General features: G+C 40.1%; 2 protein-coding genes across 3 annotated transcripts; one reads left to right on the forward strand and one right to left on the reverse strand.

Moving 5' to 3' along the window:
• Positions 1–646: 646 nt before the first annotated feature.
• Positions 647–9766, reverse strand: arcn1b (archain 1b). The gene is made up of 10 exons (XM_062386796.1): positions 9579–9766; positions 8157–8420; positions 5498–5677; positions 5060–5265; positions 4755–4916; positions 4336–4501; positions 3982–4129; positions 3563–3671; positions 3140–3344; positions 647–2310 (listed from the first exon to the last, which is right to left on the reverse strand). The coding sequence occupies exons 1-10, from the start codon at positions 9579–9581 to the stop codon at positions 2221–2223; spliced, it is 1533 nt and encodes a 510-aa protein (XP_062242780.1). The 5' UTR covers positions 9582–9766; the 3' UTR covers positions 647–2220.
• Positions 9767–13259: 3493 nt separating this feature from the next.
• On the forward strand, positions 13260–23752 carry LOC133952384 (porphobilinogen deaminase-like). Of its 2 annotated transcripts, none has more exons than XM_062386798.1 (14): positions 13260–13567; positions 15472–15525; positions 15834–15906; positions 16268–16317; positions 16677–16732; positions 17067–17144; positions 17545–17622; positions 17715–17790; positions 17943–18056; positions 18142–18180; positions 18279–18398; positions 18484–18537; positions 20572–20661; positions 20817–23752. In XM_062386798.1, the coding sequence occupies exons 1-14, from the start codon at positions 13544–13546 to the stop codon at positions 20988–20990; spliced, it is 1080 nt and encodes a 359-aa protein (XP_062242782.1). In that variant the 5' UTR covers positions 13260–13543; the 3' UTR covers positions 20991–23752. The 2 variants fall into 2 exon arrangements, with proteins under 2 accessions (XP_062242782.1, XP_062242781.1); XM_062386797.1 differs by lacking the exon at positions 13260–13567 and adding an exon at positions 15030–15327.
• The last annotated feature ends 1197 nt before the right edge of the window (positions 23753–24949 follow it).

A 24949-nucleotide genomic window follows, 5' to 3' on the forward strand; every position in this document is an offset into this window, starting at 1 on the left:
AATGTGGTTAATTTCTGCGTCTGCTTGGTTTTTAGATTCTAGTGTTAAGTTAAATATATGCATTACTCCGTTGATATTTTTCAAAATGACATCTTCTTGAATCTTGAAATGCCATTAAAATATAAAACTGCCTTTCAAGCAGCAAAGGGAAAATGTTATTTGTGTAACCACTTCAAACCATATATAAAAATGGACGATATGATAGCCCCCCTTAAGTAGAGCCACATTTCAATCACGCCCTGGTGGATCCCTGTGACTCTCTGTGTTCAAATACAGAATGGTGCCACAGCTCCATTCCCAAACACTTACTTCAGAATCTCAAATGACATCAGCACAAGATGGCCGCATTTGTATGCAGGATATTTTAGCCTAATTTCTAGAAATAGGTAGGAAATTGAGACTCATCGACAATAATAACATACATTCTATGCTCCAGACATTTGTAAATAGACAACATCACTCTATACTTGCATGGAGTAAGATTGTCACAAGATGCACAGAGTCAGGGAGATCCACATCTACTGCACTTTAATAAAGCAGCATTTATAATTGTTGAGTTTGATATTGTTAGATATTCCTTGTGTTAATTAAGATAAGCTATTTAAGTTACCAACCCCCCCCCCCCCCGGCAAAAAAAAAGTCAGACTTACATTTTCAATAATACATTTTATTCCATTAAAGATTCTTTTTTCTAATTATACACTGGAATGTTAAGATTCCCCTTCAGAACTAGTTAAAAATGCTCAAAATAGCCATTTTCAACCCCACATCCACTGTCAAATTGTAATTTGGGGAGTACAAATGAAAAAGAAAAGGAGAAGAAACCAAGATGAAAAATATTGTTTTCAATAATATTGATGTACAGTGAGAATGTAAGTAAAGGATGATTGGGTGAATGGTCAGAGGTTGTCGGCAGCAGACTTCACTGCGAGGATTCCAGTGGTCTCTCTGCTTACCTCGAACCTGTGGGGCTGACTATCAGGCTGACAGTCTGATCCCTGCTCTCCTGCTGTGCACGGATTTCTACCATCAAAACAACTCAGACCCACTCGCACCCCAGATCAACATGCCTTGCGGGGGGTCAGATGTAAGATTAGTTGCTCGCGTGTTGTTTCTGGGCTGTGTTCAAAGAACTTTTCATTCCGACATATCTAAGGGCTGATTAGTGGAGTTAAATGGAGCAAAATGAAACATGGCTACGTTTCCTTCTGACAAAGTGAGAAGTGGTTGCGCTCATGTTACAAAAAAGTCAGAACATTCAATTGATGCCAAAGTCCAATATATTTACTGGTTATTCAGTTTGCCCTGCAGCTGAGGCTCCCTTACAAAGTCCTGCTCTTCACTGTCAAATTTCAGTATCCAAATTAATGATAAACATTGACAAATTATACAGCAAACAGTAAAAAATATCAAAGTTAAAAATAAAAGGACAATTTTGCTGATGATAACCACAGACAGTACATAAAGGGTGTTTAGCACTAAGCCATATTTTGCTTTTCAGCGAAGAACCAATGTGTTACCTCCCTACAAAAACTGAAAAATCAAACTTCTCACAAGAAAGAAAAACAAAGAAATTGGAAGTCAGATCATTAGAGCAAATCACAATAGTTTAACAATTAAAGAGCAACAGGCTTATAATGATTGAGACAGCTACAATGCTGCAGTTACTATGGACAACAGAAAGCAAGAACCCAATTTAAGATTTGATGAACCATTGCAATGTGAGTGAAAATGAGAAAGTTTGTGGAGGATGATCAACTACCAGCTCTTTCTGTTGGAGACTGAAACAATGGCCTCAGGTCCGTGGTCTCCCTCTCTCTCTCTTCTCCACCACATGGCAGCCTGATGACGAGATGGCCACTGCTGTCCCCCCAGTCATCCTCTACTTGTCTAAAGTTGTCTTTACTGCTCTGGTTGGCCAACACAACAGCATCAGTGTAGTTTTCTTTTTTTTGGGGGTGGGCTGGATGGTTTTACCTGTTCAATTAACTCTATATATAGATGATCCTCTCTCATACAAACATATAAATACACCACCGCTGCTCTGCTCCACCACAGGAAGAGGCCTCGACCGGAGGGCTGTTGTCGTCCTGTCGATGTACACAGTCTTTGAAATAGTATACAGGGTGGGCAGGCAAGAAACCTTCAATCTTTCTCTGTAGCATAGAACTTTTTTGTTGGTGATTTTTTTGTTGTTGATTTTGTGGTTTTCTGAATATTTTACAGGATTTCGTATTTGTCAACAACGAAGGAGGTTTCCGAAGAAAATCTAGTGGAGATGTCGCCATCTACTTGAGTCACTTTGGTAACCTGGGAAAAGAAATGAAGTTAATTAACAGCGTGTAAGAAGTTTATCATCAATAACTTCTAAACCAGCCTGGTATATGTCATTGATTAGCCACAATATTGACTTTAATGCAATACTATGCATTAAAGTGTCCCATTAAAAACTGGAATTACCACACAGCGGTTGTAAAACTGCTTATTTTTAGTTGAAGTGAATGTTTGAAGCAAATTTGAAGAGATACCCTAAAGAACATATAAAAAATGAAAATACTTTGTGAGGCCACTGTGACCATGACCTTGACCTTTGACCTTGGGCTAACAAGATGAAATCCAAGCTAAAGTGGATGTTTGTACAAAATTTTTGAAAATTCGCCCAAGGCATTCTTGAAATATCGTGTTAAAGGGAATGGATGTAGGTTCGTATGGACAACCAAAAGACATAATGCCTCTGGCCACTGGCTGTCGCCAGGACAGGGGCATAAACAGCAGTTATAGTGAGTTTCAATGGGGCATTTTTGCCACAAAGGTGCTGAAAGGAACTTTTTTTTTTACAGAGTGAAAAATCATAAGAAAAAGGTTGACTTTTTTAAATTCCACAAAAAAAAAAAAACTTTTGGAAATGTTTATGCCATATGCATTCATTTTAGTGTACATTTAAGTCCATAGGGTTTCATAAGGGTTAACCAACAGCTAAGTTGAGATCTCAAACGTTTGAGATCTCAACTTAGTTGAAACTGTCTTCGGGCACCGCAACTCACAGGATAAAAACATTCATGAAGACGTTGGTGATAAATTGATAGCCATCAAACACACAGAAACTCCTGACAGGTAAAATTTCTGATCAGTAACCCACCTGGATGTCACAGTAGTTGCGCTTGGACACAAAGGACACGTTGACAGGAAAGAAGTCATTGGGCTGTCCGGCGATGCTGAACTCCAGGCTACCGGTCTTGTTGTTGGAATCAATGACAGGTAGGCACCACTCAAGGATGTTTCGCCTGCTGTCATGTTTGTACTCTCCGTCCAAATCACCAATAACTGGAGCTCCCACCCCAGACCTGCAGAGGAACACACATTTTTTATTAAAAATGCAACTAAATAAACAAAGTATCCCAAAACATTTATCTATGGATCTTTGTTATGGATGCATTCTAAAAATCAATAAAACTAAATGAGAGAAGAAGATAATTATCTAGTCTTTGTGGTTTTTAATCCTAAACAACCCATCAACTAAAGTCAGTGGGAGCTTAAACATTTGTTTAGTGGATGTACTTACGGTACAGGGATGCTGATGACCACGTCATTGAGCTCAAGACTATCCTCCTGCAGCTCGTACTCAATGTTGACATCACAACCAGTAGCACTCTCTGAAGGCCAGCAGTTTACTGTGAGAGAAATATGAAGAGGGTGAGACAGCGGCAGGAGACTGTTCAGTTATACTACATTTGTTATGGCAGTGTCAAAGCCCCTGTAGTGAACTGTGGCTATCCGGGCAAACAGAGGATGTTGTGTAGCAGTAGAGTTATAGGGGATGGTTTATGATGATATTGGCCATACAAATACATGTGTGAACTGTGTAAAGGGGTCACAGTACATGTGTAGCATAGTGCTCAGATTATCTACAGAAATAAATAGAGTGGCATCATTTAAACTTTACTCCTCAATCCCCCAGATAAAGCACAAGTTAGGACATACTGGTTAGAGGTATGAGGGCCTCGTCTGTGGTCTGTAGCCTCCACTTAAGCACGCCAACATCGTTGTTGAGAGGGAAGGACTTCTCTGGATTTTTCAGGCCAATCACAGACTCCGCTGTAAACAACTTCTTGTCCACATTGGGATGTGTCTGAGTAGAGAAGATAGAGAAGCAGGGTTATCACTCAGAAATCATGTGATCCACTGTATGTACACCAGACATAATAGTGGTTGTTAGTACTGAACTGATAAATAAATAGTAACAATAGCAATAGTAACAGGTTTTTCAAAAAATAACTTTTATGATTTCCTCCAACATCCTTGTTTTTCAGTCAAAATATATTTGTGTTGACCTACTTGCAGCTGCAACCCTTTGTTGTCATTATTATTGAGGATGAGGCGAATGCGTCCATTCTTTTCATCCATGACTCGGAGCGTCACCATGCCCAGCAACTCCATGTTCTGCAGGCCACCGTCACGACCACAAGTCAGAGAGATCTTCTCCTCCACACGCAGATGTACACTAGGGTAAAAACACATTCAAACTGTGAGCTTCATGGTCAGATATTCATAAATATAGTTTAGCATGATCATAATATACAACAAAACTATTACAATGATCTAACATAATTAAAACAATCCTAAGTATCTTTTTTTATTTATTTTCATAATAGACAGGATATGCACTGTGAAGACCCCTCAATTTAAGTCAGGACAGGAAGTATTGATTTAAAAAATATAAGAAGATTAATATACAGTCCCTGGTGTGTTTGTACCTCTCCACATTGACTGGCGGAGGAAGAACCTTGGATACATCTGAGCTTCTCTTTCCTGTGTTGGACATGATGGTTTCACCCTCAGACTTCAGCTTGTCAACAAAGTTGTCCACCTCTTTCCCTTTAGCACCCAGTTTCAGAGCCTTACTGGGTCCACTTGATCTGAAAAAAAGAAGGAAAAAAAAGCTTCATCAATTTTTGCCAAACTACAAAGTTTGTCCAGGAAAATACATGTAAATTATAATTCAAACTAAAAAAAAATGGCAAAAAAACAATGTTCTTTTGTGTACTTCTCCCAGCTGTACCTGGCTGAACTGGGTGTGATCTTGGGTTTCTCCGGCTCGACGATGGTGTCTGTGATGATGGATCCTGAGGAGATACTGGTCATGCCAGCGCTTCCGAAGCCGCCGAAAGCAGGCACCTTCTTTCCGGAGCGCTCAGCGTCCCGTCTAGCCTGCTGCAGCTCCTTGGCCTTCCTCCTCATCTCTGCCTTGGCCTCTCTTTCTTGGGTCTGTGTAGTATGGTCAGGTAGAAGTTGTTATACCAACAGAGAGACACCCATTCCCTTTCACTGATGTTTACCGTACTCTTGTACGTGATAAATACATGAAATTGGCCAAAAGTTCAAAATATAAACTATATTTATGTTTGCAAATGCACATAATTAAATGTCCTTGTATTATCCCCTGAGGATGTCACTTTAATGAACAATTGCGAATCGTGAATTTTATTTAATCTCTCACCTCTCTGACAGCACGGAACACCTTCTCCTCGTGGGAGTCCATCTCTGTGAAGGTGCGGATCTGAGCCAGGTTGACGTTCTCTCTGTAGCCTAATGCCACAATCTCATCGAAGGCAAAGATCAGGTCAAAACAGTGCTCTGATATTTCACTCTCCTCCAGCACACGACAGTATTCTGGGATCTGAAAAGATGGGGGGGGGATGAGATTGATTTCAACAAGTTGAATCAGGGCAAACATTTAAACACTGCAGTGAGGAAGAGATGTCTACTTTTAGAATAACTTAAAGAAAACAAATTTCTTTAGGATGGTAAAAGCTTGACTGCCCTACACCCACTGTCCTTCTGGATTTGGAATAAAAAGTTAACAAAAATAATGTATGGAAGATGATAGATGTCAGATACATAGATCTATTAAATAACATAAAGACCAGTATCAGATTGGACACGGCCGACACCAAATATTTAAGGATCAGGACATTAATAGGAATAATTTGAATCTGGGAGAAAAAGATTACGGTAGAATGATAACATGAAATAACTAACTTGGTTGTTCGTGACCAGTGAGTCCCAGAATACACACACAGCACTCTCATGTGGTTTCCTGTGGATAGTCCACCAGCCAACATGCTCTAATCTAGGTTCGCTTAAAAGAAATGTTGTACAGCCGCTGTTGTGTACACACTGTTCAACATTCTATCTCTCCAAATTCACTCACTATGCTCCATGCATGGTCCATGTCTCAGCTCTATTCTTAGTCTTCACTAATATGAACAGAAGAGATATGCATCCACAGGAATTGCACAGTAGCTGACATGAGAAGTCCATACCCAGACATTAACAAGCTGGTAAGTTGTTATCTGATGTTGGTTAATGTATCTTTACATTTATAATTTCAACAAACCCAATTGGCCTTAACTAATACTTAGCAAACTCCTCGTCATTGAAGTCACAATGAAACAAGTTGAACAAGATGTGAGTTTTCTACTGACTAACAAGCCAACACTAGAGAATAATCCATGCACATTTAATGTATTTAACAAATGGCAACTTTAATCATAATAATAAAAATAATGTTGTTTCAGAAATATTAAATTTCCCACCCATTATAGTCAATAGTTGTAGTAAATCCACAGCCAATTACCGCCACCTACTGACATTAAATCTCATGAGCTAAGCAGAGCAACAAAAGATGACAAAGTCATGAATAGGGTGCTCAATAGCTGGTCCCTAACCTCCTAAAGTAAAAAAGATTACAAAAATCCATTATAGCACTGGTGAACTTTAATCTGTAAACCCCTCCTTTTCTTATGAAATACTTTTTTACATTTTGAGTTGTAATCTAAGTCTATTCATTTAAAAGGATAAATAGAGTGAGGACATATTGAAATGAACATCAACAACAGTAGGGCAGCTTGACCAAACATATCAGCTATTAGTGGTGAGTCATTTTGTTTTGCTGATTTAATGGTCTCTCTTCTTGAGATTTCAAATCTGTAATTAATTAACCTGTTGAGCACAATTCAAAGTATGGTGCCTGCTGGCTCACCCTTTGCTGTGTCTTCACCCATTCTCTCTCCCCATTAGACATCAAACATGTTGGCTTTGGCAGTGAAAAGTTGGGCCTCACACACAGCGCAACATCTTGTTAATGCGGGCCCATTGGGGCTCCATCCACTAAGTCATCTCTGCCCATCCTGGACAAGCCTCCATCCCCGAAGCCAGAGTCAGAATAGCTCACCTAAATAACTGATGCAGTTGATAGCCTCACTGGGGGTTGCATTCATGCTGGTAAGACTACCCATGTGTTTTCTTCTCAGGCTCATATCACAGGCAGCAGCGCCACGTGATTTAAGTGCCAGATCTAAGTGCCAGACCTCCAAGACAGGAGGCAACCTCTGAAGAAAGTCTGGACCCAGTATTCATGTCTGAAAACCGCTTGTGTGGCTGTGCACCACCCTGATCTTAACATGCGTTGATGCCACCCATCTATATTTGGATGCTGCAAGTGGAGAGGTCCTGCATCTGATGTCATGAGATTCAAATTCAATGTATTTCAAATACTGTCAGACATTTGCTGTTTTACAGCCTCAAACTTTTAGTTTATCAAGATCACACACCTGCACTAATCTACCAGCAATCACTAGGTGTAAGACTGACCAGGTAGAAAATATGAAATTCTTGCTCAAAACATCAACCCAGTCTCAACTGTGCTACCAAAATTGTTATCAGAAAATTAAAGAGGAAGGCAGTGCACAAGTGTTTGCTGTTACACTGCAGACATAAATTCAGGTTGTCACAAGACAACTAGTTGGACCAAATGAGTAAACAAAACACATTCACAGGGTGTGAATGTTGATCAACTAATTTACATTTGTCTCTGTCAAACAGTTTTCCCTTATTTAAATTAATTTTGGAACAAGTATCTATGCAAGTCAAGCAGTATGGGAAAATATGATCAAAGCTACAAGTGAAATTAAGATTAGAAAAATATTATTCTCAACTTTTTTGTTTATGAAGTTAGATTAACAGATTACAGCAGCAGACTGTAAACCATTTTATGCTCAGGTTTCAAATGTAGATAATGTTAAATATCTATAATCTGTGGATAAATATCTGGCAGATGTGGCAGAAATATACAGGAAGACGACATTATTTCTTACCACGCGGGAGAAGAGTCTGAGCGTCTCCAAGTCCTCAAGAATGTTGCTGTTCTTGGTGGTGATGAGGACCATGTAGAGTTTCTCAAGAGGCTGATACACATAGCGAACACTGTCTGTCTCAACAAAGGTGTGCTGTTTGCCCGTGTTCATCAGTTTGGGGAATGCAGCCAGGAGACCCTCTACACGAGTCCGGGTCATTTCCACAAACTGCCGCGATACAATGGCCTTCCCGGCCTTGGTGCACACCGCCGCTGCCAACAGCACCTGCAGGCGATGAGAAATCATGATTACTTTGGCTACAGAGTGTAAGTAAAAAAAACAAAAAACATATTGGACAGTCACAGTGTGAGAGTACAAATGAGACCAAAAGGCAGAAGTAAACAATGCGTCTACAGGAACTTAATAATAGAGGTGATGATTCATCATTTTACCTTAACTACGGATGCCACAAACGTTTGTTGTTTCAGGTGAGAGAAAGTGTTGCCAAATTATGTTTGTTGAGTGCATTTTGTGAAATTAAGAATAAAGTTCACATTTTGCTCTATTGTGCTGTCAACAAAGACATATGGGATGGTCTTCTGAGCTCACGTCCTCTATTTATGTTAAATTATTCTGGCTCGGGGAGGACAGTTTTTAAAAGCAGATCTTGGTGAAAAAGACAACCATGGCCAGAAAGTTATGAACCCATGAGGGATCGGCACTGTGTGTGCATCACACAAAATAATATTACAACTAACATTACAACTATAGGTGAGAATGATGACTAAGGAAGTAGATGGCAGATCCACTATGAGCAAATACAACATGTCTGTCTGTAACATGTAACTGGGATCCAGCAGCAGAAAGGTCGTTTTTAAGTTGTGTTAATATCTGACAAGTCGTAAAACACATTTTGCATCACGGCAATCTTGAATGGTGGTTCGTGCATTAATTCCACGTTGACAATGGCTGAAGCTGGGAATGACAGACACCGATTGCACTGTATCTCAACTTGATGTTAACGAGCAGCAACTGTAATAAAACAAGTGGTAATAATTATACCAGCATACACATGTCACTGGTTTACTGCAGCACGGTGTAGTCTGGCTGGTGACAGTCTGGCAGGTTTAGCCCGTATCCGGCTAATGACAGGAGCTAACCTCAGCGCTAGCTTGTAGCGCTAGTTAACGTCAGCCGTATCAGCACATTCAGCGTCGTCCAGTCACTACACGCTCAGTTGGGTAACGAAATGGTTCGTTCGTCTCACTTTAGCAGGTACGTAGTGAGTTGAACCTGTCAACCCGACGGAGTTGACAGGAAGCGTTTGTATTTCTCCTCATCGAGAAGCTAGCTAACTGAGACCCATCTAGCCTTAGCTTCTCGCCAGGTTAGCCAATGTTATGATAAATGCAAGGCCCGATAACAGGCAGAGAAATAACTCACCATTTTGGTCCCTCGCTATGGTAGGACGGTCTTCAGTCTCTCGCGTGTCTCGCTTTGAGGGGATTTCGTATCACTCTGGAATAATAAGGAGCGATTGTGCAGCTGACTTCTCGTTGTGTGGTTGTTAGCTAGCTAGCGTCAATATGGCAGCAGCACAGAGCCACGTCTCCACCGGAAGAGCAGCGTTAGATCAGCCCACTGTGGAATCAGTGACGTGGGCCCCAAACTGTTGTTGCATAAATAACTTACTAGTGCGACTTCCACGGGCGGTTCTTCTTCACACTGTTCAGATTTCCAACACGGGGCGAAATACTGTCCATCTTCAGCTCTTTCCTGTGTGATGTTAATAAGAAACATGTTAGTAAAAACATGTAAAATACCATCACGTTTAGAAATCAAACACAGGTTGTGTGTGTCTGTGGGTAATAACAACAAAAACCGCAACAATAATAATAATTCATGATAGTAATAATAACTTGATAATAATAATTTATAATAGCTCGATAATAATGATAAACCCAAATGAAGAACTGAAGGCAAACATTAGACAAGAGCTAAAAGGTCACATGACAATATGGCAGAAATGTAAGAGTGAAAATACAACAGATGTGAAAAGAGTAAAGTGAAACTAAAATATACGTGTGTGTTATGCAAAATGAAAACATCAGGTTATAGAGGTAGCTTTACTTGAGCTTTGAACATCATGAAGATTGACATTTCAATTGAAGTCAGTGTTGACATAACATTTCAGATGTGCCTTTAAATTTTGTTTTATCTCTCCTTGGATTTTCAAATTTTTTCGAAAATGAAATGAGGAATTGTAAATGCCCAGTCAGTATTACTTGAGGTTCATCACTGTACAGGAAACTGTGGACTGCGAGTCATAAAAGAATACACACAATTAAAACAGTAGTTAAAAGTGACAGATAACATATAGCATATTATATGTAAAGTAAATGACACTGTAAAAAGACACTGCATGATCAATGATCCAGCTTTTGGTTCAGAGAGAACACTAATCCTGTTGTGTCTTTGTTCATTGTGGTTCAATGTGATCTTGCCTTGCCTTTGGTATAGTGTTCTAACTGGTTTGTGGCACTTAAGCACCTTATCAAGTGACACAAGGGCCTTTCAGGTGGGTGTTGCCCTTTATATACAATCCATGGTGTTGTCACAAACTTCGTAATGTTGCAGTAGCTTTTGTTGGTCACCAGATGTCACCATTTCAACTGTGTATGAAAAGAAGACGAAGAACCACATTGCCAGCCCCATTCAATTGGAGAATTAACCAGTGGTGGGATGTAACCAGGGGTGGACTGGCCATCTGGCATACCGGGCATCGTCCCGGTGGGCCGTTGACCCAATGTAGGCCGGTCTGGTCCGCTATGTTTTTTTTTTTCTCTTCTTCCTCTCTAAATTCCCTCCGATCGGGCCGGCCAATTGGCTACAGAGGGCTAGCAGTGTGTTGCCAGCATCGACACATATTATTGGTCTATTGTTTGTCATTGTCAATCAATCATGGGCTGACAGGCTCAGAGAGCCCTGACAGTGCTGTCAATCACAACACAAACCAGGGTGGGGCGGGACCTCATGGCATTGGAGGGGGGAGTCGCGGGACGGGCTGCTGCTGAGACAGAAACTTAAAATGGATAATAAGAGTAAAAAACTCCCGGGTGGCGCTGAGAAGCATCGGAAAAAAAGTCTCTGGAGGTGGAGGCTGCTAAATGTGCCAAACTGACGGACCTATTTGGTGCCGGGTTCACCAGCCCAGCAGTAGCAGGTGCGCCGGGAGACGAGCGAGGAGGACTCACAATGATGAGCGAGTGGAGGTAAGATAGCTAAAGCTGCTAACGTCGTTTACTGTTGCCATAGCAACAGTAAACTTTCTGAGCTGTAAATAGATGCAGAATCAAGCTGTACTGAAAACAGAATACAAGTAATAGTGAGTGATAGTAGTGATAAGGTGAGAATGATATAATATTATTGTTATTATCTCACATTGTCATTGTTAATCATTTATAATCATTATGGATGTAGTGATTCATTATTTGTCATTTTAATAATTCTTTTCAGAAGTTTTATTGTGCTTATGTGTTGATCCTTAATGGTGTGATCATGTACACTAAATGATCAATTATTCTCCATTACAGGTTGTGATATATTTGAGGACTCGTTCTCCCTCTGTTTTATATGTGGACATTTGGGACCACTGTTAGAATTTGGTAAGTTTATCATGTATTTTTTTATGTATAAATTCATACTTCATTATTATAATAATTTTCAAAAGGTTTTAAAAGAAACACACATCCAAAAAGTTCTCAACTCTAGGTGCAGGACAGAGGAAAACATTTTCTTTAATTTTGCTCTCTGTCTGCCTCCACTCTCTGCCTTCACTGTATCAGTTTGTCTGTTGAGTCTCCTCTAGTCTGGTCAGTTTATCATTTTTTATGTTTTATGAAATCATACTTAATTTGTGATGAGTAGAGACATTATAATGTATCTTTGTCCTTCTCAGGTTGACCACTTGACATGTGAGAGCCTGAGGAGTTGTTTTCCAGACACAGGTAGAGCTGGCAGGGGCGTCACCCTGGGCCTGCCCTTTTGGGCTGGGCTTCAGCTGCAGATCTAAAGGCTGCTTCCAGGGGCATCCAAACACTGTTCACACCACTGATGCGTAACATATTTTACACATCCCACTACGTAGTTTGGGCTATCTTGATTTGGAGTTAAATAAATTTACTTTTGGCTTGAGAGGTTTGTGTGTGGCCTTCCTTCTTGTTGCCGTCTTTGAGCTAGGTGGTAACAATAGTATGCATGAGAGAAGACGCCGCGAGATTTGTGGACTTCTATGTGGTGTCCGCTGATAATGTAGTGGGCTGGTCTGGACAGACAATGCCAGGGCTGAATTTTTGTCCCAGTCCACCCCTGGATGTAACGATGTACATTTACTTTGTTAAGGCATTTTTCATGTATCTTTACTTTGATTAAGAACATTTATTTTCAGGTACTTTTACTCCACCTCACGTATGAGCAAATATCTGTACCTTCTACTACGTGACATTTAAAAAATGTACTTTGTTACACGTTCTCATTGTTGAAGACAGTGGATAAGGAAGACTCAGCCACAATGACTTAGTAGCATTAAAGACGTAAACTATTTGAGTGTTTCCTCCACCATCGAACATTTATATTATGGAAGTAAATAAATCTAATCATAGTTGGACATTTTAAAGCCTTAGAATTTCTAGCTCAGATTATTTTTTCATCGATATTGTGCATTTTAATTTTTTTTACACTGAATTTTAGTCTTCAAATAAGTTTTTTTCCCTTTTAATTTTCAATGTTATAAATTCAGATTCAAAAATTCGAGTTTAAAGCTTTAAAGGGTTAGTTCAACCAAAAATGAAAATCCACTCATCATCTACTCATTATTATGCCAGGTGGGTGAAGTGTTTGAGTCCACAAAAACACTTTTGGAGTTTCAAGGGTGTTTCAGCCAAATCAAATACAATATTATTTTGGGGTAAACATTTTTGGGGGAACAATCCCTTCAAAATGTTGCTAAAGGCCTTAAGTTAAAGGTTTGTAATAATTGTTTAAAATAAGCTTTTAAAACATCCTCTCATGATCCAAGTATGTAAATACATAATTTCACTATCCTCACACAGAATAAGGATTTGCACAGGGAACACGGATAAGGTGACACGTCCAGAAAAGAGAAGTGTGAGATCTGTAATTGGCCCTGACTTCTCTCACGCTCTCTTCCAATAGGAAACCGCAGGACGAAACCAGGAAATGACCTCCAACCGGTCCAATGACATCACGACGTTTCGGGTTCATTCATGTGGGAGCTGTCTGAGAGAAGTACTGCCACTACCTCAAGTCCTTTCGGGGTTTTAATGGGGGCACCGTCCACGCAGACGCGTTGTTGACTGAACATCGACAGAGGGAAGCGGACCGTCAACATGTCGGAGGAGAAAAACTCTCCGGTAGGTTTTCTCTCACACTGAGCCGGTGTTTTTACACTAGGCATGAGGCGCCTTCATTCACTGCTCCCCTTGCTGGCGACCGCCATTTCCGTATGCGACGTAAAATGGAGCGCGGGGATTGGCTCACGCTTCGGTCTGTTTTAGTATGCTGTTTTGTATTGGGCAGTATGAAGCAGGAGGGGCGGGGTGTGTAAAAGAAGAAGTTTATAAGCGTTTACACGGCAGTTTGAGTCCCTGGCTGATGTTACTAATGACGCCTTTGACAGGGTCATGGTTTCTGATGTTTAAAGAGAAGTGACCCCGATCTTCGGCTCAGAAACCGAGCAGAAACACATCTGATGTGTTTTACTGCGTTAAAACTAGTTTAGCGAACTTCACGTTTCTTATTTGTCAGGAAGGGACACACGTTTTAATGTTGTCAGTGTTCGTTTATAAAGTGCCGTAAACTGTATTGCACTGATGCCGAATGAATGTGTCCATTATAAGCTCCCGTAAGAACACATTGAGAAATGTCCATGGTGTAGTAAGACAGTGTTTGGCTGAATGCAAGTAAAAAGTTAGATTTCTGAGGGATGGCTCTTGACAAACTAAACAGTTAAAATGCAGCCTCAAGGTTTTTTGACAGGATGACTTGTTAGATATGAAGACAGATGAAACAGTTCTCTTCAATAAAATGAAAAACATAAATAAATTTGATCTATTATTACAGATAATGCTGACTCACCAACGTTATATCAATAATTTAGGGTTTGGGGGGGGAGGTTATCAGTCGATTTCAATCATCATCACAGTGAGTATCATATTATTTCTTTATGAGCAGAGAATGACAAACACTTGATAAAAAGAGAAACAAAATTGAATGTAGATCAATGATGTGATATATGTCCTCACTGTGTTGGACTATGTATTATATAGTGGACTTATCTACCGTGTTATTGAGGAAATTATATTGCTATAATCACTGATGGTGCTCAGTTGCCCAGCCCTGTTATACACATGAGAAAAGGTCAATGGTCAAACATGTGAACCTCAAGTATTTTCACAATAAATGAAATTGGAATCTAAATTCCTAAATTGGGGTTTCTCTCAGGGACTCTCTTCTATATTGTATTTCACAATATAATTATTTATAACAGTATTATTATCTGCAATACTCCTCTCCTTAACATCTCTTAGCAGACAAAGTCAACAAATTAAATATAATAAAAAAGGTAATTGTTTAATATACATTATTCCTTCCTCATCACAAATTTTTAATACAGGAGGAACATATTTAGATAATTTTAAGATATTGTAGTGCATAGTGTTAAATATATGATGCCTCATTCTGTGTATATATAACTATTTAAATGGTTATTAAACATATCCTTTCAAGTAACAGCAGTGAAAATTGTGATTTGAATTTTCATAGCATATTTTTCTATTCAGAAATAAGAAAGTTTCCAAACACACTGTGTTTTAATGACCACACCTTATACCCTGGAGCTGCCCCTCCCTGCCTCTTATAACGGACTCGGGTGAATTAGTGCCCTTATCTTCAGGGACCAGAGATATCTTGGGGTGGAGATCTTGAAGAAGTGGGGTGGTTCCTGGTAAAAAAGACCTCTGTTTAGTATGTAGAGGCCATATGACCTCAGCACAGCTCCTTACCAAGACACAGCAGGCATTCCCAGCCACACAGAGCACACAATAGGCTCCACAGTGCAGACACCCGGTACGGACTGAGAATTATGGAGGCTGGACCTTACAAATACATCACGGTGAGGCGAGCAGAGAAAGGGTTTCTATTGCATTTATATAAACGTGTAGGGGGGGATTGATGAACACCAGCGATAATATCAGGAAGAGGCTCTGCAGATAATAAGCTAAAAGTCTTTCAGCTAACTTCTCTTTTGCCCCTGCAGGATGGGAATGGCAAGGTTAGTCGGGTCATCCGGATCGGAACCCGCAAAAGTCAGGTAAAGTACAACTGTATATTTCCAGTTAATATTTTTGGCTTTGATTAAAATGTGCGAACTTAGATCCAGCAGATTCCTAATGTGTCAGTTAACTGCCAGTTATCTCGTGCACGCTGTAGATACAGTAAAGAGAGATGTCTGGAGCTCTTCTTGCAGAGATAAAATACACCACAAGGTCTTTTTAAGATAACGGTTCCTCCTTCAGTCTGATTGGAAGGTCATTTGATTGTTCAATTTGTTTAGTTTTTTTTAACAAATATGAAAAAAGTCTCGCTAAAGTTGAAGGTTTTTATTCTTTTCTATCCCAGTTGGCTCGCATCCAGACTGACAGTGTGGCGGAGAAGCTGAAAGGCCTTTACCCTGAACTCAACTTGGAAATAGGTGAGAATCATCCCAAACTTCTGTTTAACTGATTTAGTTTGTTTTTGATACCAAACAATGCATTGCACATGTCAAATACACTTTTGTAGCTGTGAACTATGAAAAAGTCCTTTTAAAATGAATCCAATATACTCGTAGTAACAACGCTAAGTCATTCCTTTTGTCTTACTCACTGATAAAAAAACTGTTACGGTCTTGTAGCCATTCATTACCCGGCCACAGGTTGTGTTACTTCACCTTTATGTCCTCTGTGTCATAACTGGGGACAAATTACTGGTGTCCAAAACCTGTGGATCTGTGTTTTCACCGTTCTGTGTGTGGTTGATTTATATAAATGGAATCATTCTATCTTCTCTTTCAGTTGGCATGTCTACGACAGGAGACAAAATCCTTGACACGGCTCTATCAAAGGTGATTAACTGACCATTGTTTAAGTGAAGAATGAACACATCTCTGGTCACAGCTGACATTTTTGTTACTATTAATTTCTGCCGATTATTTTCTATATTAATCTAAAAATATCCCAGACAATGCCATCCCCAATTCCTGTACAACATCTCAGAGCCCAAGGTGGCATATTCAAATATAACACTTACATTTAACCTCGATTCCTGGTATAATTTATTTATTTTTATTCAAATTGTACTGATTTTTTAAGTCAAATACAAAAATGCGTTAAAATGCAGATCATGATTACTCAATGTAGAAGTAGCTCATATTCACTATAACAGATGAATGTATAATAACAATGTGTTTTGTTTCTCCTGCAGATTGGAGAGAAGAGTTTGTTCACCAAAGAGCTGGAGACTGCTCTGGAGAGGAATGAGTGAGTAGGACCTGTGTCATCTGTGGCTGACACCACACTGTCTTCACTTCATTGTTTCACCAGCTGACACAAACGGTTTAACTGAAAGGGCTTCACGTTGGAAGACTGATACTTCTTGTATTGTAGCTGCCATTTAACTTCCTCTCAACAACAAAAGAAATCCATGCAGAGAGGAATCCTTTTGATTTCGCCTGCAGCCCTCAGATGCTGCACATCTCTCTGATCTTTAGCTGCCTTGAAGATATAACATATGTCTCACCATTGAGTGGTTGTATTATGTATTGAAACATAAAAGGATCATGTATATATGACTGGGTTCTTCTGTGTCCTACAGGGTTGATCTGGTTGTTCATTCACTGAAAGACCTTCCCACCACTCTGCCTCCAGGATTCACCATTGGAGCTGTGTTGAAGTACGTGTGCTGACACACAGAGGAAGTCTGCATATTTTAAGTTTGTTATTTTGGTTGTGAGATTTAAAATCATTTAAATAACAGCCCTTCCATGACAATTATAGGGAGATCTATAGGGAGATGACTTTTGATAAACTTGTGTAGAGAACTTTATCAGAAGGACACCGTCATTTATTATTTCAAGCCGCTGATGTTAAAGTGGAACAGTGGAGATTGTAAGGCTGTGTTTGGGACCCAAACAGTTCCTATTTCCCAGATCAATAATTGATCTCATGCAAGTCAAATGTTGCTTATTGTCTGTTCTGCAGATCCCTATAGAATTTGGGTAAACCTAACTCTTTAAGGTTGTTTTGACCAGGTGTAATGGCTCAACGGGCTTTGATTTTGTTACTCCTTCTAGGAGAGAAAATCCCCATGATGCAGTGGTTTTACACCCAAAAAATGCAGGGAAAACTCTTGATTCTCTGCCAGAAAACAGGTAAAGCACAATGGATAGTGTCTTTAGTTGTACTTGCTCACAGTCATTTCAAAGGTATGAATTGCCTGACCTCATACTGTGTGTTTGTTTAGTGTCATCGGCACCAGTTCACTGCGCCGCGCTGCTCAGCTGAAGAAGAGATTCCCCCAACTCGTGTTCAAAGACATCGTATCCTCCAAGAAAGCAAACGATTGCAGCTGAAAATGAGAACGAAATAATTTGTGTTTTTACCACACAACAAACCGTCTGTTTATTATTTTGGTTTAAGGATATATTTTCTCATGAGCAAGGCAGTTTCTGTCCTTAACCTTATTCCTCAGCGTGGAAACCTGAACACACGTCTGAAGAAGCTGGATGAGAAGGAGGACTTTGATGCCATCATCCTGGCTGCTGCTGGCCTCAAGAGGATGGGCTGGGACAACCGGATCAGCCAGGTACAGTTCTGACCATATCCTGGTCCTCTGTTTAAATCTTTCTTGTGTGACCTTTCTCATCTAACTAACTTTTTTCCACTGGTAGGTCCTGGAGCCTGAAGACTGTATGTACGCTGTTGGACAGGTAATGGAATACAACTTATGACTCATAAAAGAGAAGTATAATTGATGGATGACTGATGATCGATTATGCTAATATGTGTGTATGCCTGTCTTTTCCAGGGGGCTCTGGCAGTGGAGATTCGGGCCAGAGATGTAGACATCCTGGAAATGGTGTCTGTCCTTCACGACACTGAAACTGTGCTGCGCTGCATAGCTGAGAGAGCCTTCCTCAAACAGCTGGTACACAGATCCCTCCACTCATTTTCCTTTTCTATGAACATGGCATACACAGTGTATTCAATAAAATATGTTTGCCACTTTGCAGGAGGGTGGGTGCAGCGTTCCAGTGGCTGTGAACACTGAAGTGAAAGACTCCCAGGTAATATTACAAGGTCTACTCATACACAACTGAATCCTGAGAGGGATTTGCTGCTGTGTGCACGGGTCTGAGCAAAGATTCTCTTGCTGCGTTGTTCGAGTATCAAAAGAAACCTCTGGAGAGAGTCTGGACCTAAATCTCTTTAGTTCCTCAAGAGCAAATGTTTGGAAGAGTCTATCCTTCTATGCCAGGTCTGTCCAACTAGCTGGTATATGTGTGATGTCATAGAAGTGAGGTTTAACTTTGATAGCACACAGACACTGACAGGCGACTTGACCCACGCTTGCACGCTAACACACGGTGCTATCAGAGGAGATGCTTCACTGGTTAAGCTTATCGAGGATATTTTTGGAGAAGCCAAAACGAAAGCTGTGTGTCTGAATGATGATGTTACTTCGTCATGAATTTGGTTAAACTCATATAACCATATCTATTGCCTGAGACTGCATGGAATGGAATGTTTTGAAAATCTGTATCCATCCCTAATTACCTTTCTACTTTTTTTGTATGGACTGGCTGCTGCTGAATTGATTATAATGATACCAGACTAAATTGAAAGAAAAGGGATGTGTGTCACTAGTTTATTCCATATGTGTCTTCTAATATAAGATTTGTCTATAGCTATTAGTGGACAAATAGTGGTCAAATCCCCCAGGGATTTGACAGTTTGGTCCTCTTCTTATTAAAGTTTAAAAGTCCTGTTGTACGCTATATGTTGCACACCTACCACAAGTATTTGTCTATTCAAAGTATTGTTTCAAAATAATGTCAAAGTAGAGGAAAAACCTTTTGATCTCGTCTTTGCTGCAAGTAATCCAAGTTACTGCAGTAAAGATTTTCTTCAGTTACTTGCACAACCCAATTTCTCAGAGTAACCAACAATAAATGTGTGGTTACACTTAAAGGGATAGTTCATCCAGAATCGAAAACTCACTCATTATCTACTAAGCATGAAGGGTTGGGTGAAGTGTTTGATTGAAGTAACTAGTGACCAGCTTTTCAGACGTAATAAAACGACTGAAATAACACAATATGCCTAGATACTGCTCATGTGGTGTCATCCAAGTGTCCGCAAACCCCGACATTCGTATTCGACTCGAAAAACAACATCATTTGCACCGTGTTTTAAGCCTAAAGCCTGAAACATGCTTCTGCGTTTTCACGGGCCCGTAAGCGCAAGAGCCCTTCCGGGTCCCTTACGTGCTTATGTATCCCTCCTTACGTGCTGACGGGTGTCGACCCCCTTTTCTAAAATCTACGGCAAAGCTCTGCAAGCTCACTCAGCCCGCAAGGCTGTGATTGGTCTGCTCTACATCCCTTCTGGAGCTGCATTTCCGGTTTCATGCCCCATAATACCGGCAGAAATCACGGAAGATTTAGAAGAACGAATATGGACCAAATAGAAGAGCACTTGGCAGAAGATATCCGATAGTATGATCACTTGTATAACCTGTCACTGACTGGCGGATTTGTCCGTCAGAAAAAGGCTACGAGGAGCCGCAGGGGCTATGTAAATAAACAATCGACGAAGAAGAAAGAAGGCGTCTCTAAGGTCGTCTTCGACAAAAAGCATTACTCCGCCTAGTGTTCTGACGCGGAATTGCTTTGTAAGACGCGCAACGGTTGGGGAAGCATGAATGAAAACGAGTCTTGCGCCACAGCGGCGTGAACAGACGCAGACGCAGTCGCAGAAGCATGTTTCAGGCTTAATGTATAACGCTTTACCACATCTGCTGGACTTTTAGGCTTTTTTGCTTAAATGTTACTATGCTGTTCCTGGAACTTGCAAATGACGCCTGGTAGATAGGTGGCTAAAAACTAGTCGTTCCATTTTAATGAATTCACTCAGCCGGACATGTTCATGTTTGCCAGTTTCTGTGGCAGACATCAAGTGACGTTATGTGACTCATTTGGGTTCTAGGACTACAAGTAAAAAAAATAAGCAGACTAGAAGACTGGGTTAAACTAATTAATATTGACTGTTAAATGATGAAAGAACAACATTGAATAGAGTTTGTTGTTGTGTTTTCTCAGCTCTACCTGACAGGAGCAGTGTACAGCCTGGACGGATCAGACAGTCTGAAGGAAACCATGCAGACTAGTATCGCTGCTACTGCTGACAAGGTAACAGCCAAACACATTAAAAAAAACGATTTGGGACCACAAACATACAGTCTGGATGAAACATGTAGTTAGTCTGAAATCGTCTTGTTTTTCGAGTGTGTGTGTGTGGTATCACCTCCCTAACTGTACTTTGAAATTGTGTCTCTGTGTGACAGAGCTCGGAAGAGGTGGACGAGCAGGTCCAACGTGTGGGAGTGACAGCAACCAAGATCTCGGGTGAAGCCCAAGACAGAGCTGAGAGGCTGGGGCTTAACCTGGCCAACCTACTGCTGAGCAAAGGAGCCAAGGAGATCTTAACAGTGGCCAGGCAGCTTAATGATGCCAGATAATCCTGCTCCACTGAGGGATGGGGCTGCACAGCTGGCTGGGTCCTCGGTTACAGTCAGTCACAGTCTTGTGTCAATTAAAAAAGCAAATTTTTTGTTTTTTTTATTTAATGTTACACATTTAAAATGAGCAAAAAGGTGCCGTTTATACCTTCTGCACCAGATGAGCTAGGTCAGCAGCCAATACATTGTTACTTGGACCAATGTTGTGCTCAGTCTGATAAAATGTCTCCTGTCAATATCAGCTTGTTCAGAGTCACTGCCGTGTGCAGCACTCTTGATCTTGGTTCATAGTACCTCATGGAGCTATCCTCTGAGTCACCGACGAACCACCTGTGATGAACAATGGGAAGCAAAAAAAGGCCTTCAAACAGTAACACAAAAACCTAACCCTCAGCACTTAGGCTACATCTATACTACTACAATTTTGTTTGAAAACAGTGTAACTGCACAACAACTGTTAGCAAAAGCAGCACGCTCCGCCACACTTGTCATTGATGATTAAATGCCTGTTGTTTTCTGCCGGAAGAGGGTCATGTGAATGTAAGGAGCCTGATGAATCAGAGGCTATATCATCAGAATCAGCAAGTTGGTGTGTTCATGTCGTTTCCAAATATCTCTGTGCCTATCTGTCCAAACTAAAACACAACCCCAGAGTTTTCAAACCAAAACGGGGCCAGAACAGTTTTCCAAACGTCTCAGTTTTAAAAAACTGACCTAAACCTCTGCAGTAGTGTGGTCAGCCGGCATTTCCATATCAGAGTTGATTTGTTTTCACATGAAAATGTCATGTTATGAATGTAGCCTTAGAGTACCATCACTGGCCGATATCCTAATGGTGAAACCCTGCATTGTTTTTTAAAGCATATCAATACAGTATCAGTGTCTCAGAAAAATACAACATTTGTATATTTTTCCCAAAGGAAGTTTTATCAGCGTCCAGTATCGGTTTCCCCAAGCAAGTAGAAAAGGGTTGTTAAACCAGAGCTCCTCTCATAGCTTTTATCTGTACTAGCTTTTGGAAAAAGATGATTTGATGGTACCAAAGACTTGTTTCCAAGCACATGGGCACATTTTCTGTGTTTTGGTTCGTAATTAGCCACTGAAATATGGCTCATTTTGGTGGGAGGCTGTGAAATGTAAATAAATATGTAATTTAAGTCATTCATCCGTCAGCTCTAAACTCCATGGAGGTTGAGGATTTTCTTTTTGGAACTTCCACCTTCACAAGTTGATCAGACCTCATCCACTGGAGTGTTAAAGTATTGTGTTTTAACATGTAGGCTCCTTAAACAGAGGTTTTCTTTCTGCATGATCTCCATTCAGCTCATGTTGATTGAAACATTTTCAGCCAAGGAGGTTTACCATGTCTTCAGAGTATGCTAGCTACTATATAGAGAGAATTTACTTCATATACATGACGATCAGCATTTTGTGACGCTAACAGCTTTGTCCCAAGTATATTTTATTATTTCAGTTTGACTTAATGATTCATGTCAAACTCTGGAGTTCATCTGGTCTCTGTTTTCTTGCCTCTGATTTTAAATGCACTCTGGGCTGTTGTGTAGTGTTACTTTGTCCTGTTTATGCTGCACTGATAGCATCTCCAATCAATGGTTGTAATATCTGTAACAGACTAGGCAGCACACTAGGTTTTAGCTAAGGTATAAATGCTACGTTGTTTGATTATTCAGGAGTAGAATGAACTGTTTAAAAGGTGAAGGACACAGAAGCTCAGCAAGTTATGAGCTGTTGTGTGTTGGCTATGGGGAATACTCCTGTTGTCTAGAGTTAGTAAGCGAGACAGGCCCTATTTCATTGAAAATAATGCACAATATTACATTACCTTATCAGTATATATAACTGTTGTATTGCCACACTCTGAACACTGGCTCAAGGCTTGATTAAATTACCATTACGGACTCGGTCATGTTGATGGTACTGACGGTATGTTGTGCTGGATTTTAAAGAATCACCTGCCTCACCTAAGTAATTCATTCATTGTCACTTCATATTGACTGGTAATAATTACATCTGTATCTCCTGAGATGGATTTCATTTTCATGGTGTAGTTTTCTTGAGATAATCTAAGTTATTATACAATAAATAATCATTAAACTCATAAATATGGAATCTGTATCTAAACACCAACAAGATATTTATGCTGTTATCCTGAGTTGCGAAGTCTTTATTACAACATAGATATGCCAATGCATATTTTTTATGCGTTTCTATATAGTTCATCCAGACATATTCAAAATGTTGGCAGTTTATGTTTTTGGACAATTGATGAAAACCTGATTCCGTAGCATATTTCCAATCTGCTTAACAATAATAGGTTCCCTAATGCAATAAACGTAAATGATCTGTCAACTTTCCTATAGCTTCTATCAAAGTGCCAGCTGTCATTTGTGCCTGAGTAAACTGTATATGCTTCCTTACAGAACTGCAGAACTAAGAACTGTCTGTTGTTGCTCTGAAATCACAGTAGATCTTTATTCTGCAGCAGTAAACCCACAGTCATTGTGTTGTTGTATAACGTTTTTTTTCCGGTCTTTATTGTGTATTATGCCTAATTTAAACCTCCTGACAAAGGAGGTAATATCTGCTATAATTATTTTTCAGCTTTAATTTCTGTATGAGTTAACATTGAGTGTTCTTTTATTTAGATTCTGTGTCACGGTAACATGTTGTGACACTTATGTGGAGGTCATGTCAATTTAGAAACACCGATATGTCAATAAAGAGTTGTGTGTTACACCTGACCGTCCAGTTCTTGTTTTATTAATTAACCAAACCTCAGATCAGCTCAGATAATGTTGATTTACACTTTTGTTTAGATCAGTAACTGTATCTAAAGATGCTTGATGTATCTGCCCTTCCTACCACTATCCAGAAACTAAGCCAAAGTATCTTGAAAATGAATGCTGATGCCTCATGCTGATGATGTCATGTGGAGCCAGATGAAGCTGTGGGTATCAAGGTCTAGCCGATACACACTCAAGTCGGCTCAGCTTTCAAACATGCCTCCTTTAGTTTATACAGTATCAAAGAACTAATTAAATCAAAACTTGCCTGAACAATTAACACTTGAACAAACATCAGTGTGATAAGAAATATGTTGAGCTTGTATCTGTGAAGATTCCCAGTCCTCCAGGTCATGGTATCTTCAGGGGTTGAATAACTGGACTTGCTTGTGTTTCATGAAGACACTTCATCGCTCATCCAAGAGGCTTCCTCACTTCTAAGTGATTAATGGAAGGTTGCAGGTATTTAACCTCTTGTGGACGAATGTCACGAATTCAACTCAAACCCCATTCCGGTCTTAATGCCGCCGAGGTGAGGATTGTGCCTGATGGTGCAAATATTACACATACCAAGGAAGGTATTGGAAGCATTCTGCCGCCATCTAGTGGTCGGAGTGGAAAATATATACAAGCCCCTTTGGACTCTGCAGCAAAGTTATTTTGAGGTATTAAGCTGTATTTGAAATACTGTGATGATGGAACAGCAATGATTGTACAGAAACATATGTTGTTATTCAATCCCAAGCAAAAGCAGCATCAATCTACATACCAGAGGCTGGAAAGTGTGTTAAATTAAGGTTATGCCCCATTATGCCTAATACCGCTAATTTGCCTGATAGCTTAATTTCATATCTATTGTATATGATATATTGAAATTAACAATCTCCAATTAATTAAGCATCTGTATGACAGCCAAAAACACAAATAATATTTTGTTTATGTTATTGGAAATTAATTCAGGCATCAAGGGGTTAACCTCGATGGGTCTGTTCAACTGTGTTGACAGTTGTTATATTTAACAGGTTGTTAACACCCCCCCCCCCCCCCATCAGATAATTCAATTTCACACATGGCCTGGCAGACCTGAAGAGGATCTCCAAGTGTTTTTGCACATCAACACCTTGTTAAATTAGCTTTAGCAAGTGTTTCGTCCTA

The sequence above is a fragment of the Platichthys flesus genome, chromosome 4 (genome assembly GCF_949316205.1).
Source record: "Platichthys flesus chromosome 4, fPlaFle2.1, whole genome shotgun sequence".
In the NCBI taxonomy this organism is placed as follows: Eukaryota; Metazoa; Chordata; class Actinopteri; order Pleuronectiformes; family Pleuronectidae; genus Platichthys; species Platichthys flesus.